At 47.4% G+C, this 15,204-nt stretch overlaps 1 protein-coding gene across 1 annotated transcript in view; it reads left to right on the top strand.

Annotated features, from left to right (window-relative positions):
* LOC109922857 (tenascin-like) overlaps positions 1-15,204 on the top strand; it is a 64,588-nt gene that overhangs the window by 10,020 nt on the left and 39,364 nt on the right. The window contains exons 4-7 of the mRNA XM_048616676.1: positions 9,119-9,406; positions 10,600-10,899; positions 11,606-11,890; positions 12,872-13,165. Of these exons, the coding sequence (XP_048472633.1) occupies positions 9,145-9,406; positions 10,600-10,899; positions 11,606-11,890; positions 12,872-13,165 (1,141 nt within the window). The 5' untranslated portion in view covers positions 9,119-9,144. The remainder of the gene's footprint in view (positions 1-9,118; positions 9,407-10,599; positions 10,900-11,605; positions 11,891-12,871; positions 13,166-15,204) is intronic.

Below are 15,204 nucleotides of genomic sequence, written 5' to 3'. Positions count from 1 at the left end.
GTGGGGAGGGAGTGTGGGAGTAGGGAATTGAGTGGGGGAATGGGAGATGGAGTGAGGGAGTGAGTGGGGAGTGGGAGAGGGAGTCGGGAGGGAGTGGGGGAGTAGGGGAATGAGAGGGCGTGGGGGGAGTAGGGGAGTGAGTGGGGAATGGGGGAATGGGAGAGGGCATGGGGAGGGAGCGGGGGAGTGAGGAAGTGAGTAGGGAATGGGAGAGGGAGGAGGGGAGTGAGTAGGGAATGGGAGAGGGGATGGGGAGGGAGTGAGTTGTGGAATGAGGATTAAGTGTTGCAGGGAGTAGAATCTAAACGAGGAGTGTGAGGAGGGATCCCACTGATGGAGGGAGCAGGGGTTGAGGCAGCAGTTCATGTGAAGGAGGCCTGAGGCCTATCACTGCAGCTTCCCAGGCCCAGCCTCTCCCAGGCCTGAACGCCTTCCCCTGTCGCTAAGCGTCATGAAGCTGAGGGCACAGTCTTGCATTTCTTTCTTTTAAATTTCTTTGTGAAATGTTGCCTCCACTTTGGAGCTGCTGTTGAAATTTTAGATTAGATTTTTTGCACAGCCTTCGGGAGCTGGTGGAGCCTGAGGTAGGCCGCATGGTAGTTGGAACCGTGTGCGAGGCAGACTTAAATCTGTTAACCTGGAACACAGATGGCTCACAGAACAACTTGGCTTTCTATTTTGAGTTGATTTAGTGTGGAGCATTTCTAGATAGTTTTCAGTGAATTTTTAGATCATTTGTCGGTCATCTTTCCTTCCTCCAACTCGAGATTTGCAGCTGCTGATAGCAAGTGATTAATGCATGACAACATCTGACTGTGTGCCCACGCTGCTGATGTTAGTCTGTTTCTGGATGCTTGGCCACACCGGTACCAGCGATCCTGAGTTCAAATCTCATCACAGCCGCTTAGTTCTTTCCTTATTCCCGGGCTAGGCCAGACTACTTGTCCCTAGTTGCCCCTTGCTAAGGGGGTGGTTGGCTGCTTTGTAGAAATACCAAGTCTCTGTCACTTTAAGGAACATTTGGCTGGGGAAGTGAGCCTGCAGCTTGCTAACCTGGTCTGGCCTACACATGACTCCAAATCAACACCATCTTATTGACTCCACTAATCCAATTGGTCAGGCAAGATCATGGAAAATAGGAGCTGCAGTAGGCCATTTGTTTCTTCAAGCCTGCTCGTCCATTCAACAAGATCTTTAGCAATCTTTATTCCTGAATTCCCAAATTATCCCTGTGTCCAGTCACCTCTCAATTTCTGTCAGGATTCAACAATAGAGTACCCACAAAGCTCTGGGAGAGGACATTTCTCCACGCCACAATTCAGTGTGGAAAAAAAAAACACCGATCCCTAATTCTACGACCGTCCTGCATCTCTCCTTCATTTCCCTAACAGGGGAAAGGCTTTCTCAGCATCCACCCTGTCAGGACTCTTCCACATGGATCCATGGGATCACCTCCTGTCCTTCCAAACTCCGGGGAATGTCGGCCTAACACGCTCAATCGCTCTGGGTGTGGAAGTTGTTGGGAATGGCCAATAAATTGGACCTCACTCACATCCCTGGGGAGATATCCTGAAATAAATGTCTTCGGTAAAGTAATGATAGTGGAAGATACTTCCTTATAATGCCAACTGAAATCTTCAGACTGGTTTTGCATCCTTTCAGAAAGTGTGCCTAGTCAGCAGTGTTACCGTCCAGCATAAGCAATCAGTACCACACCCAGTAACCCACATTTGTTGACTTCCACAGGTAAGGACGTGGCCAGGCTGAAAAAACTTGGCCATCTTTCAGTCTCTAGTGTCACCGCTAACTCCTTCCAGCTTTCCTGGGCAGCGGAGGGCAATTTTGATACAGTACGTAGCACTTGGTTCTAAAGTGGCACGGAAACGCACGTTAGCCGGTGGTCGCTGGAGATCAGTGATCGCAGGCCTCAGGCCTGGCACCAGCTACAGAGCCTTACTCTTTGGGGTTTCCCATGGCCAACGTACAAGACCAATGACTGCCCTTGTGTCCACCAGAGGTAATGGTTTCAGTGAATGGAGCCCTCAGCACTCAAAGCTGGGTAGAACACATTCCCCCTTCCTGATGAAGGGTCTAGGCCCGAAACGTCAGCCTTTCTGTTCCTATGATGCTGCTTGACCTGCTGTGTTCATCCAGCTCTGCACCTTGTTGTCTTGGATTCCCCCTTCCTTATTGCCTTTGCTGAACACTGCCCTCTGCTGTTATTTGCAGCAATGTTGCTTGTTCCCCTGGAAACTTTGGCATGGCAGGGGTCAAAGTGCACGGCCATGCTCATCGTCCTGACTGTCAGGAACCTCACACACCCTCCACCCCAAACGTTACACCACCATTGCATGGAATTTGAATTCATTTGGATTTGTTCTGAGCCGAGACTATAGCTGGATGTTTGCCTCCATGTGTGTTTTGTTTCACACGAATGTAAACACACACTTAATACAATCCATCATCGTTTCCACAGCTTTTGCATGCAATGCAGAGCAGAATGTGCTTGTTCTCAGGAATTTCAAACCATTAAAAAAAACCGAAAGAACCGCGGATGCTGTAAATCAGGAACAAAAACAGAAGTTACTGGAAAAGCTCAGCAGGTCTGGCACCATCTGTGAAGAAAAAAAATCAATCTTAATGTTTCGGGTCCGATGACCCTTCCCTAGAACTGATAACAAATGTAATCTTCATGTCCTAGCTCCCTGACCCACACACCAGGCCTTGTTATCCCATAGCCTGCCATTACACACTAACACACTATTACATACTAGTGACTGTTAGTCACTAACAGTCCCCATTAACAGCTATTCACTCTCCCAGCCAGATCGTTATCAACTCCTTTGTCTATCCAACTGCTCTTCTCTCTCTTTGGGCTCTATCCTTTATCTTATTGTTTCCTCCCTACTCCATCCCCCTCCCTGTCTTCTGCATATTCCCCATCAGTTCTGAGGAAGGGTCACTGGACCCAAAACATTAACTCTGATTTTTGATTCACAGATGCTGCCAGACCTGCTGAGCTTTTCTGGCTACGTCTGTTTTTGCTCCTAACTTCAAACCATTCTTCATTTCCAGGAACAAATCATAGTCGATCATCGTTCCTCCATCTTTGAGATAGAAATCATTGGCCTGACATTCATCCTCATTAATTCCAATATGTCACAGCTGCTGATCAGTGTGAGAAATCCCAGTGTCTTCCATCATTTTCATCAAACTCTCAGTATTTTTTGTTTAGCTGTACAAATTGTAAAATGGCTATTTCTGTGCTGTATGACTCTGTGACTCTGAGATGAACTAGATTGGTTTTTGGGAGAGGTGGGGCAGATTGAATGAATGGGCTGAATGGCCACTCCCTGTCCTTTACTATTGTAAGACGCTGAGACAATGGGAGAGGAGCAGTGGGAAAAGGAGATTTAAAAAAGGCGTGCGGTAACTCCACAGAATATAAATTCTCTGAAATATCACAAATCTTCAAGCAAGCACTGGTATGACCACATGTACAGTATGTGTCTGATTAGTGGAAAGACCAGTGAAGACTCAAATAAACAGAGAGAAGGTCAAACAGCAGATGAGCTTGGACATGAAGCCAAGGAATCTTGATACAAGATCAAAGCTATTTTTCAAAAAAGGAAGGGAATAAATGAGCTAATTCCAGGGCAAGCGAAAAATCGAAGGGAGCAAAGGTTATGATTACAAACTGAGGAAGGCATGTTGAGGATGTTGGAGGAGTTTTCCTAGTGGGCTAGACTGCCATCTAGTGAATGGAAAGGGAGGGTTGCAGTAGCTTCTCTGATGGTCTCCCAGTTCAGAGCATTGTCTTAGGTGACAGCTGGTTCCTCCTCTTTCACTCTGTATCATGTTGGGAATTTCCGAAGTATAAGTTGCAGCCCTCAGTATTTCTAATACTGATCAATCAATGAACGTTCCTGCAGATTTCACATGGCGCTCAATCAGAGCCAACACCTCAAACCAATTTCACATTGTCCACAGGCTCAGCGCACCTTGAGCATAACAGGAAAATCCACATCACATTTCCTGCTCATCCATTAGTCCTTTCCAGATTTCCATGGAAATTATACGTATTTGAAGTGATGTGCCTTTCTGCTGTTAGAACAGATTCTCTCAGGCTTACACTGTGTATCTGTCAGCATTACTGAGGGACACTGTGAGTCTGAGCTCTGTCAGTGTTACTGAGGGACACTGTGAGTCTGGGATCTGTCAGCGTTACTGAGGGACACTGTGAGTCTGGGCTGTGTCAGTGTTACTGAGGGACACTGTGAGTCTGGGCTGTGTTGGTGTTACTGAGGGACACTGTGAGTCTGGGCTGTGTCAGTGTTACTGAGGGACACTGTGAGTCTGGGCTGTGTCAGTGTTACTGAGGGACACTGTGAGTTGGGTTTCTCTGTTTTCCTGAGTTTACCCAGTATCTGAGCGCTTCTCGCTCTGCGGAGGAAACTCCACAGATTTACCACTTGTTGAGTGACAGCTGCTCTCCTCATGTCCTTGTTAATGGTCAAACCTTTGTCCCTGAGAATTTGACCTTTGGACTGTCCTTCCAATGGACCAGCCTCTTGGCATCTATCCTGTGAAGCTCCAAAGGATATTCCGTGCCTTAGGTGGTGGTTCACAAGGAGACTTGCTCGGATTGTGCTTTTCCACATTTCTCAGTACATTCCCAGACTGACCAGCTCTCAGTTACAAATCCTCACAGTGGCTGTTCGACTTGTAGATTTGACAGAACAAGTCCAAATCAAGCCAGGCCGACTGGAGAATCTCTCCACCTTTAAATGTCACAAGGGACTCGGTTGGCCTGGCGTGGACTACAAAGAAGCTCTTTAACTCCTTCCTTGTGCAGACTGGAGTTCAGGGTTCGAAGGAGACCCACAACCTTTCAGTGAGTGGGGACCGTCGCGCCAGTACCATCACAAGCCTGTGTCCAGCCCCTAAGTACACAGTCTATGTCTACGGCCTCTCTCTAGGTCAAGTCACAAAGCCACGGAGCCTGGTCGCGGCCACGAAAGGTATTGTACCCACCCCCTGGAACTCACTCGTTTTGATCACAGGAACTGCATGCTTCCCTTTCTCCATCATCGTAATCTGTCTGGTCTGTCAATAACACGGAAGCCAGGCTGCTCCTGGGTCTAACACAGAATCCTCCAGTACAGAATTAGGCCATTCAGCCCACTGATCTGTGCTATACTGGCATTAACAATCTCCAAGAGGCTCCTGCGACCCTTTTTTACCACCCTCTGTGGCTGTCTGTCTCGTGTATATCCAGTGTTACAGTCTATACATCTGCACATATCCGTCTCTATTGCTGCATATCGGAGCGTGGTCTGTGTTCTCACCATTCCTGAAGATTTCTCCTGAATCCTTTGCCCTGCCTTCTTCCGATCTGGCGACCTCCCAATCCGAAACACCAATGACAGGAAGATTGCAGTCAGAACTCGGAAACTCTTACGATCTTCGGGAGATGCCACTGCTGATTGGACATCTTCCTGGACATTTTAACACAGCCTCTGCCGTCACACTTTATTAAAATTCTTTGGCCGGCTGTGGCAAGGCCAGTATTTGTTGCCCACCCCTAACTACCCTTGAAATGATTCTTGAGCCATGAGGAGTCTTGTGAAGCTCATCCAAGGTTTAAATCCCTGTCTATCTCCAGTGGATCCCACCTTGCAGTGACCTACAAATCCCAAAAGAATCTTTCCACCGAAAGAGTGGAACCATCCAGGAATCAAACAGGGATGACACAGTTACTAAGAAATCAGAGTCGAAAACCTGGCCTGAGTTTTTGTGTTTGTGGATTGCCAGGGTTCAGAAGACTAGGGGGATTTCTTTAAGATTGCGACAAAGAATTATTACTGTCTGTGTACTGGCTGTGTGTGGTCACTGAGCCGGAGGTATGTGGTGAATAGATGCTGTCCATCAGCTGAGATTGTTACCTGGATGGACATTGAGACCCCGCAGCAGTTTGTTGTGGTTCCTGGTTCGAGGTTGGATTGTACAGGGTCAGCAGGGGATATTGCTGAGCCCTGCCCACCCACTGTGGGGAAACATCAGGTCCCAAGTTTAAACAACTGTGGACAGCCCGTAGAAACGGGGAGTGGGACATCCACCATCACTGAATGGGGAGAAAATCCTACCCCGAGTTCTGTCTGCCATTTGGATTGGCCAGCAGTGCGCAGCAGAACCCAGTAGTGCCCAGGAGGACCCAGATCTCAGCAGTGCCCAGTCGTGCCAAGCAGTGCCAAGCAGGACCCAGTAGAGCCCAGCAGGATCCAGCTGTGCCCAGATCTCAGCAGTGGCCAATTCTAGAACTGCGGGTAGTCCCGGGAGTGAGTCAGCAATGGATCTCAGACTTGGGAAAAATCTGGGATGTTTAGACATGGAGCGATTGGGCATTCCAGGGAGGGGGAAAAGGGGTGGCAGCAGGATCAGAGGGGCTGTTGTTGGAAACCGGCTGAGAACCACGAAGGAGGTGTTTGGAGATGGGTGGAAGCAATGGGGTGGGCGTGCGGGAAAGGCAGAGCTGAGGGAGAAATGGGCTAGGGGCAGGATGTCACTTGGTGGGTGGGTGCCCCTCATTTCACAGGCTGCAATTACAATGATCCCCTTCACTGGCACTGCAATCCCATTACTGACCATCATTCCCAATCCAGCTCTCCTTTCCAGATTGCTGGAGGATTTAGCACTCTTTTTGCTGATATTTTGTACGTACTTTAACAAACACGTGGAGCCAGATTGGTGACTATGAACATCCTTGTTGGACAACACTGATCTCCAGTGAGTGCACCGTGTTCAGAACATGGCTTTGGGGGAAGGAGAGTGAGGGGAGAGATAAAACTGTGCGTAAAAGGAGCTAGTTAAATCCTACGCTGTTCAGTCACTCCGCATGTCCCACATTCTCACCCCTCCCTGGATAAAGAGGTTTCTCCTAAATTCCCTTATGGATTTTGGACCCGACCAGAAACGTCAACTTTCCTGTTCCTCTGATGCTGCCTGGCTTGCTGTGTTCCTTCAGCTTCACAGTACGTTGTGTTTAGTTGAAATGTTTTTAGTTAAAGTTAGATTACTTGTTTGAAACAAACCACCTCCCTCATTACTGTAGCCATTGTCTTCTCCAGTCCTCTGGTACGACCTCAGATGAGGCACTCACTCAACTCAATTGTGTCATCTTTCTATTCAAATCACTCTGTGGCCTATCTTGGTAATACCCTTTAAATGCTCTCTCCCCTCCTCGACATCCACAGTTCTTTAATTCTGGTCTCAAGCATATTCCTGATTTTAATCGCACCCCTATTGGAGGTTGTCTTCAGCTGCCGATTTCCCTCTGTCAACTTCTTTGCCCTGCTCCATCTCTCCGCTTCGCAGGCCCTCCTTGCGATACTCCATCTCTCCGTTTCGCAGCCTCTCCTTGCGATACTCCATCTCTCCGCTTCGCAGGTTCTCCTTGCGATACTCCATCTCTCCGCTTCGCAGGCTGTCCTTGTAACCTGTCGTTTTTAAGTTTTTGCTCCATCCTGCCTGTTCTGTTGTCTCCGCGTGGCTCAGCATCACATGAAGTAACCAGCGATGTTGCACTCTATTCACAGTGCGAGATAAATACATGTCACTGTAATAATGAGTTAGGAACATTCATTGTGTAAAATACCGCTGTACAGTTTCCGATTTCCATCAGTCCTTTAGACTTGCTGGATGCAAACCCAAAATCGATGAGAATCCAAGGCACAGAGTAAAGGAGATGAGATCTGGCAGAAAGGGTTCAAGAATCAGCTCAGTATTTGCATAGGGGCTGGGTAGACTTGAGTGAGCTTACAGAGAAACACATTGGCTTGATGACATATTACTCAAGTTTTGGTTCCTCCTCAGAAAGAATTCTTCGATCTCTGTCAACATTGTCCATTGAGACCCAGATTTGAGATCTTTCTGGTGGAAGAGAGTAACAGAACTGCTTTCTGAATCACCCCTCACTGTAAACCTCACTGTAATTTTGAGCTTGTGAAAGCTCGTTTTAATCTGCATAACCCGCACCCCTCCCCCCCTCCTCCACTCCTCCCCACAACCTCCCCAAATCCAGCAGAGGAAATACCTTCTCCCCATCCGCTCTGCCAAATGCATTAAACATCAGTCAGCTCACCCTCAATCTTCCCTCATGCAAAGAAATACGAGATCAGTCTGTACAATGTACACTCATAGATAGTAGGAACTGCCGATGCTGGAGTCCGAGATAACACAGTGTGGAGCTGGGTGAACACAGCAGGCCAGGCAGCATCAGAAGAGCAGGAAAGCTGACGTTTCAGGTCAAGACCCTTCTTCTGAAATGGGGGAGGGGGAAGGGAGCACCCAAATAAATAGAGCGAGGAGGGGTAGGGCTGGGGAAGGTAGGTGGGATGGTGATAGGTGAGTGCAGGTAGGCAGTGGTGGGGATTGGTCAGTGAGGTGGGAGGAGCGGATAGGTAGGAGAGAAGATGAACAGGTTGTGTCAGGTCAAGGAGCCGGGGATGAGAGGAAGGGTTGGACATGTGATGAGGCAGGGGGTGGGGAGAATTTCAAACCGGTAAAGTCCACATTGTGGCCATTGGGTTGTAGGCTCCCAAGGTGGAATATGAGGTGCTGCTCCTCCAGTTTCCAAGTGGCGTCGTTGTGACACTGGAGGAGGCCAAGGATGGACATGTCACCCAGGGAGTGGGAGGGGGAGGTGAAATGGTTTGCGACTGGAAGGTGTTGACATTTGTCACGTACAGAGCACAGATGCTTTACTAAATGGTCTTCGAGTCTAAGCTTGGTCTCACTGATGTAGAGGAGGCTCATAATTCCTTTTGGCCAACCGTGAGGTTTGACAGCGCATGGGTCTGTTGATGCTGCAGTTTAATGTCAGGTGAATCATTGCTAAAACACTCCGCTGAGCCAGAAAAGCCTCTGGATTGTGTCAGCTCCAGCCTGCTGCTGGTCAATCAGCCCGGACCAGTCTGCGTCAGGAATGATCATATTCATGTTCGGGTGGGGGGTGGTGGAAACTTGTGTGAATCAGAATCATTTCAAATGTTATCGCCTTGCACTGCTTTTGAAGAGAATCATATTCTGTCTTTTTGTTTTGTTTTCCCCTGATGTTCAGCCTCTGGGAGAAAGCCGAGTGACAAGATGAAGCCAGGTCAGTTATCGGCTGTGAATGTCACATCAGACTCTGTACAGCTGTCCTGGCCTCCTCAGAAAGGCGTTGACTTTTATATCCTCCAGTACAGAGTGCAGTCTTCTGCAGCGGTGCAGAACGTCACGCTAACTGGTGGCCGTCGTTCCTTCATCATCACAGGCCTCACTCCTGCCACTAAATACCTCTTCTCCCTGTATAGTGTCTCCGGAGGCCGGTACAAAAAGCCGCTGCTCCTTCCATTAACCACAAAAGGTAGTGTTTGCCTCACTCTTTCGTTTCTGCATCCAGCAGGCAATTTATCTTCGCTCGTCCTGTCTCCCCCTCTCGTTTTTATTTTTACTTTGTTTCTATCCAGAGTCGTTTGGCTTTGAAAAATGGCTTTCCCTTCACCAGTTGCTTTGCTTGTGACAGCCGCATGCTCCTGTCGACAAATCACACCCATGATGCTTTTTCTCCGCCGTCTTTTGAGGTCCATACTCTCTGTCCTTGAACCGGTCTTTTAAGGAGCTGTTGAAGCTGAGATAAAGATGTTGGCCTACTGCGCAGATTATCATTCTCCTGAAGTGCAAACCCCACTCCTGTAGCCTCAGGAAGAGGACCTGGCCTGGCTGTTGCTGGGAACACAATCTTAACAGCATGGATGCTCCTTCTGTGTCAATATGTGGGTCTTTTGTGTATCAGCTGTGTTTGTGTGGCGGAAATTTTATCGCTCTTTGTTCTGTGCCTGAATCAAACGTTGGATTATTTCTGTGGTAGTCCATCACCTTCCATGTATATAGCTGCCTGACTCAATAAGACATTCCCTGCTTTCACCCACTAGGATCCCAAATGATTCTGGGTGATCATTTTGCCCGGACGTGATTGTTTCTGAGTGTGACCAGGGGCTGAGTTGGTGCCTGTGTGGATCTCACTCTGCATTGTGGTGTGCAGCTGCTGCATATATACATGTGTGTCCTGTCCCCTGTTGTCTGTCTCTCTGAGGGGCGTGTATGTTGATCTACACTTTGCTGCGAGGGAGGGTGGTGGTGGATGGGGTCAGGGTGATTGTGAGTGATCACGGAGTTTATTGGTTTTACGGTAATGATGCAGAGTCAGCGCTTTTGAAGGAAACATCTGACGTGTCATTTTGGAAGAATTCCATGTGTGCAATTCAAGGATTTCCACGGGAATACTGGACTTTACATTCCAGGCTTGGATATTGCTCTAAAGTTTGACACTAGGATCAATAGAACCAAGCTCAATTACAATCTCACATTTTGACAGCTGAATTGTGGACTGTAGGATTCATTGCGCTAGTTAAAGGGATTTGCGTTGCCCGTACTCTGTCTGCCCCTCCTCCGTTGGATCAAAATCCAGCGGCTTCATCGGCTGAATTATTTTGTCGAACAGCCTCTGTTACTAACCTTCCCTCTGGTGAAAATGTCCCGTCTCTTTCTACTTTCTAGCTTCTCCAGGGAGGGACAGACCCAAAAAGCAGAAAGAGATTAAACTGGGCACTCTGTCGGTTTCTGAAGTCACGGCCAACTCTGCTGCGTTCTCCTGGACTGCGAAGAAGGGATTCGATGCCTTTCTAATACAGTACAGAGTGCACGGCTCCGGGGCTGTGAGGAACTTCACCGTCACCAGTGGCAACCGCTCAGCAACTATCACAGGCCTGAGGCCTAGCACCAAGTACACTCTCTATGTCCATGGGGTTTCCAATGGAAAACATACAAAGCCACTGAGCAGAGTTATTACCACAAAAGGTATAGATTTGCCTTTATGTCCCAGCATTCTCACCCTCCAACTGTTCTGAACCCTATTGAACTAGAAAAAGACACGATAAGCTCTGTGCATTATGAAAACAGATATTAATGTATAATGTATAAAATAGGCCAGGCTGTACATGTCATCAGTAGGTTGGAACACAAATGCAGTGTCAGGTAGTTTTCGGGAATTCTCGTGGGTTGAATTTTCCCTGACGACAGTAAAAAGCCAAGTATTTGGGGAAACCTTTTCAGCTTGTGACATAGTGGTGGACTGTTCCAGACTCGGTCTCCTGGCTCTGTGCCCTGAATGGCCACAAACTCAGCTCAGTGGGTCTGACAGACTTGAGATGGATGGGTGGGCTAAACCAAAATGTCTCGCCTTTCATCGAGAGAGAGGCTCGGAAGATGAGGGACGAAAGGGGAGCTCAGAGGTTAGGAGTGGAGTAATGTCACTATGTGTGCTTGGTGCTGCTAGTAGTGAATTTGACCTTCGTTTTCAGCTCCCCAGGAGATTAACTCCTCTGTCATCAGCTTGGGCAAGCGCCCAGCCTGAGTGGATGGAGGGATAATGGCACTGATGCCCCAGCAATGGGCAACACGAAACTTAGGATCTCATCTGCTCGGAAATATTTGCCACCTACTGTTTCCGGCAATTCCTTTTCTTGTTCAATTTGTTCAATTTTCTTTTTCCTCTCTGCTTTAGCTTCCAAAGATAAAGAGGCTGTAAAACTGGGTAATGTGTCCAGCTCTAACATCACGGCTAACTCCCTCCGACTCTCCTGGACCGTGGACAAGGCCCGCTTTGACTCCTTTTTAATCCAGTACAGAGTCCAGGGTTCTGAGGAGACCCAGAACATCACAGTCACGGGTGGACAACGCTCCCACCTCATCGTAGGCCTCAAGCCTACTACCAGATACACCGTCTATCTCTACGGGATTTCTGATGGCGTAAGGACAGAGCCCTTAACCACTACTGTGACCACCACAGGTATCTTAACACAGATCTATCCCTTTCAATGTGAACACATTTAACCCCAACAATCTTTCCTATGATTTTACAGCTACATGGATGGTCCTTCATGTTTGCAGTAGGCATTTGCACAATTGTAGATGGTGGAGAGAAAGCTATGAATGAGAATAACTATATACATATACAAACTGGACAGCATTATAATCACCTACAGGGGTTTACAGGAGCAGGATACCAGTTAGCAATAGACACCGTACCCCCACAACCCACCCCCCACCCAATCAGGACTCCAACGGGTCAGAGGGCCAAAGATTTGATCGAAGAGCGCAGGATAAGGAGGCTCTTCTAGGAAGATAGAGAGAGAAGGGAGAGGTTGGAGATGTTTAGGGAGACAATTCAACAACCTGAGCCTACAGAATGGTAAGAATGACTGCTAATGGCTCTCTAATTCAAGTCAGGGACACTCAAAAGGCTAGAATTAGACGAGTGAGCCTTAGGATGGGCAGTTATCCTGTTGCCGTTTGTGGGAGCTTGCTGTGCACACATCAGCAGCCATGTTTCTTACAATATAACAGAAGCCCATCATGAGCAATGCTGAGCACTTTGGGTCATCGTGAGGCTGCAGAAGGTGCTATGGAAATGTAAGTCTTGTGTTCCAGTTTTACTCCTCACCCATGACTCCAATGAGCAAGTGGCCATCAAGTCGGATTCATAGCCAGGAGGTGAAAATAACTCCCATTGGGTGCCCCTTTCACCCCGATGTGGAGCGATCACTACATTGGGGATGTGTCTCTGTAAGACGGATGTTGACAGCTGCCAGTCATTGTAGAGTGCAAGGTTCCTCAATCTAGTTGCAGGCAATTTGGAGCATGAGCTCAGACTGAGCTTCTGACAGAATCTCGTTGTTGTTCTTTCTGAGCTTTTCAGTCCTGTCTCTCAGTTTGCTGTGATCGGACACCAATAACTTGGCTTTATTTTTATCCCCTTTGTCTCTTTTAGCTGCTGCAGAGGGAGAAACTACATCACCAGCTCAACTGGGCAATGTGTCCAGCTCTAACATCACGGCTAACTCTCTCCGACTTTCCTGGACCGTGGACAGGGCCCACTTTGACTCCTTTTTAATCCAGTACAGAGTCCAGGGCTCTGAGGAGACCCAGAACATCAGAGTCACAGGCGGACAACGATCCCACCTCATCGTAGGCCTCAAGCCTACTACCAGATACACCATCTATCTCTATGGGGTCTTCAATGGCAAGCGTAGCAAACCCTTGACTGCTGCTGTGACCACCACAGGTACTTCTACCTCCCTCTCTCTGTCTGGCACCCTCTCTCTGTCTGGCACAGATTGGTCTCCTTTCCAGAATAGCTGTTGCCAACACTGATTGGACAGATCTCACACCTAACCCTACCTGGGGCCCTCACCTCCTCCACCTCACACGCCATTGGCTGACACATCCATCATCATAGTGCCTCATCTCCCTTAGGCAATTGGAAAAGCCAAAAGATGACTCCTCAGCAGTGAGGGTGGTCTGTGCAAACAGGCCCTTTTCATTCGCTGGTAACTTAGAACAATGCAGCCCCTTGTTTAATGCACCTCAATCATTCCTGCCCCAGAGTTTGCTCCCCAGTAGTGTTTAAACCTCAATTCCTCGCACCGAACAGAAATCGCTGGAAAAGCTCAGCAGGGCCAGCAGCAAACTGTGCAGAGAGAGAGAAAGAGAGAAAAAAAAGTTAACATTTCGACTCTGAGCCACAGTAACTCGAGTTCCTCTGTCTCTGAAAACAAGAACCAAAAAGATTTGAAATTTAGAAATCTGAGCTGTTTTTGTTTCATGTTGTTCATCTCCCAAGCACATTCCAATAGAGGGATAAAACAAAAACAAAGGCAACATTGTCAAAAAGATAAATATATATTTCCCATCAAATTCTAACAGCCTAAGAGCTAATAAATACGTTATATACATATATGTATATAATATATTTAATGCTAGGCAGCACTAATCAATGGAAATACTCAGCTAAGAAATGGTATTTCTCAGGGTCACTAGAGGCTAAAGTGAGAGGGTGGAAAAGGATCAGTGATGCAATTGATGAGTGCATTAGTTGAAATCCCACCTTGGTGCCTGAGGGAGTTTAAATTCAAATCAAATGAAATCAACAGGTCTGGAAGTAATAACTAATCTCAGCGATGGTGGCCATGAAACTATCATTGATTGTTGTAAAAACCCATCTGGTTTTGCCTTTAGGGAAGGACATCTACCTGGTCCACGTGACTCCAGGCCCGCAGCGATGCGGTTGGCTGTCAGTTGCCCTCTGAAATGGCTGAGTTTCGCTGCTGAGATGGTGCGTCCCCATTGCCTTCTCAATGACAATGGGATTTGGACAATAAATTCTGCTGCTGACTTAGCGCAAACTGATAAAAAAAATTGCAACAAATCCCTGGCTTCAGTGAAACTAAGGTTAATGCAGATGGAAAGCTTGCTAAAACCAAAATGTAGTTTTTGCCAAAACAAGCTTCTCCTGCCAGTCCTCATTCTAATAAACTAGTCGCTAGTTAGTGCACCTTGAAACTATCTTGGTCAGGTACACATCACTGAACCTACAAATGTTTCTCCAACCTTCCACCAATCTGTAAAATAAAGGCAGTTCATAAAGAAAATGAACCAGATTGAAGCTGTGTGAGGAGTGTCTTGAACTTTTTATTTCTCTCTGATCAAATGGTTAATAATCAGGGTCATCAATGTAAATCCAAATGTTGGAATGCTGCCTGGAAACTGTGCTGGGATAATGTGTTCAACAAAACAGTAATCACTTTGATTTTGAGACAGTTTCACTGATGTGTTGAGACAGAGACTGGAGATATGTGACTTGATTTGCTAACAGAAGTAACTTACCAACTAACCTTTCAAAGTAGTTTGAACCTCCCTGTCTCTCCACACTTAGGCGGTTCATCGTACTCAATGTTTTTGAACCTGGTTCATTTTGAGTGTGATAATTCTTTAAACCCATTGCAGGAACTCAGAGACTGCTGTATGTGACCTCCACTTACACTCAATTTAATTTTATACCCCAGGGAGACAGCTAGCAAGTGTAACCTTTGCAGCAGTGTATAACCAGCCCAATGCTTGTGACATCATATGGGGGTGTATCTCATTCCAGTGTTCCTGCCTCTCCCTTTCCTCGCTGGGATTAGCGTTCCCACAATTTCTTGTTCAGAATCACTCGATCATTCCCGTCGGCTGTGAGCCAGGGCCTGATCAATAATCATTCTCTTCATTTTGAATGGTAGCCTCCACAGATAAAGAAGGTCAGAGCTCGGTCACGGACCTGGG

This window comes from Rhincodon typus, chromosome 35 (assembly GCF_021869965.1).
Source record: "Rhincodon typus isolate 14 chromosome 35, sRhiTyp1.1, whole genome shotgun sequence".
Lineage (NCBI taxonomy): Eukaryota > Metazoa > Chordata > Chondrichthyes > Orectolobiformes > Rhincodontidae > Rhincodon > Rhincodon typus.
Note: the sequence above shows the minus strand (reverse complement) of the source record. Positions and strands in the feature narration are given on the sequence as shown.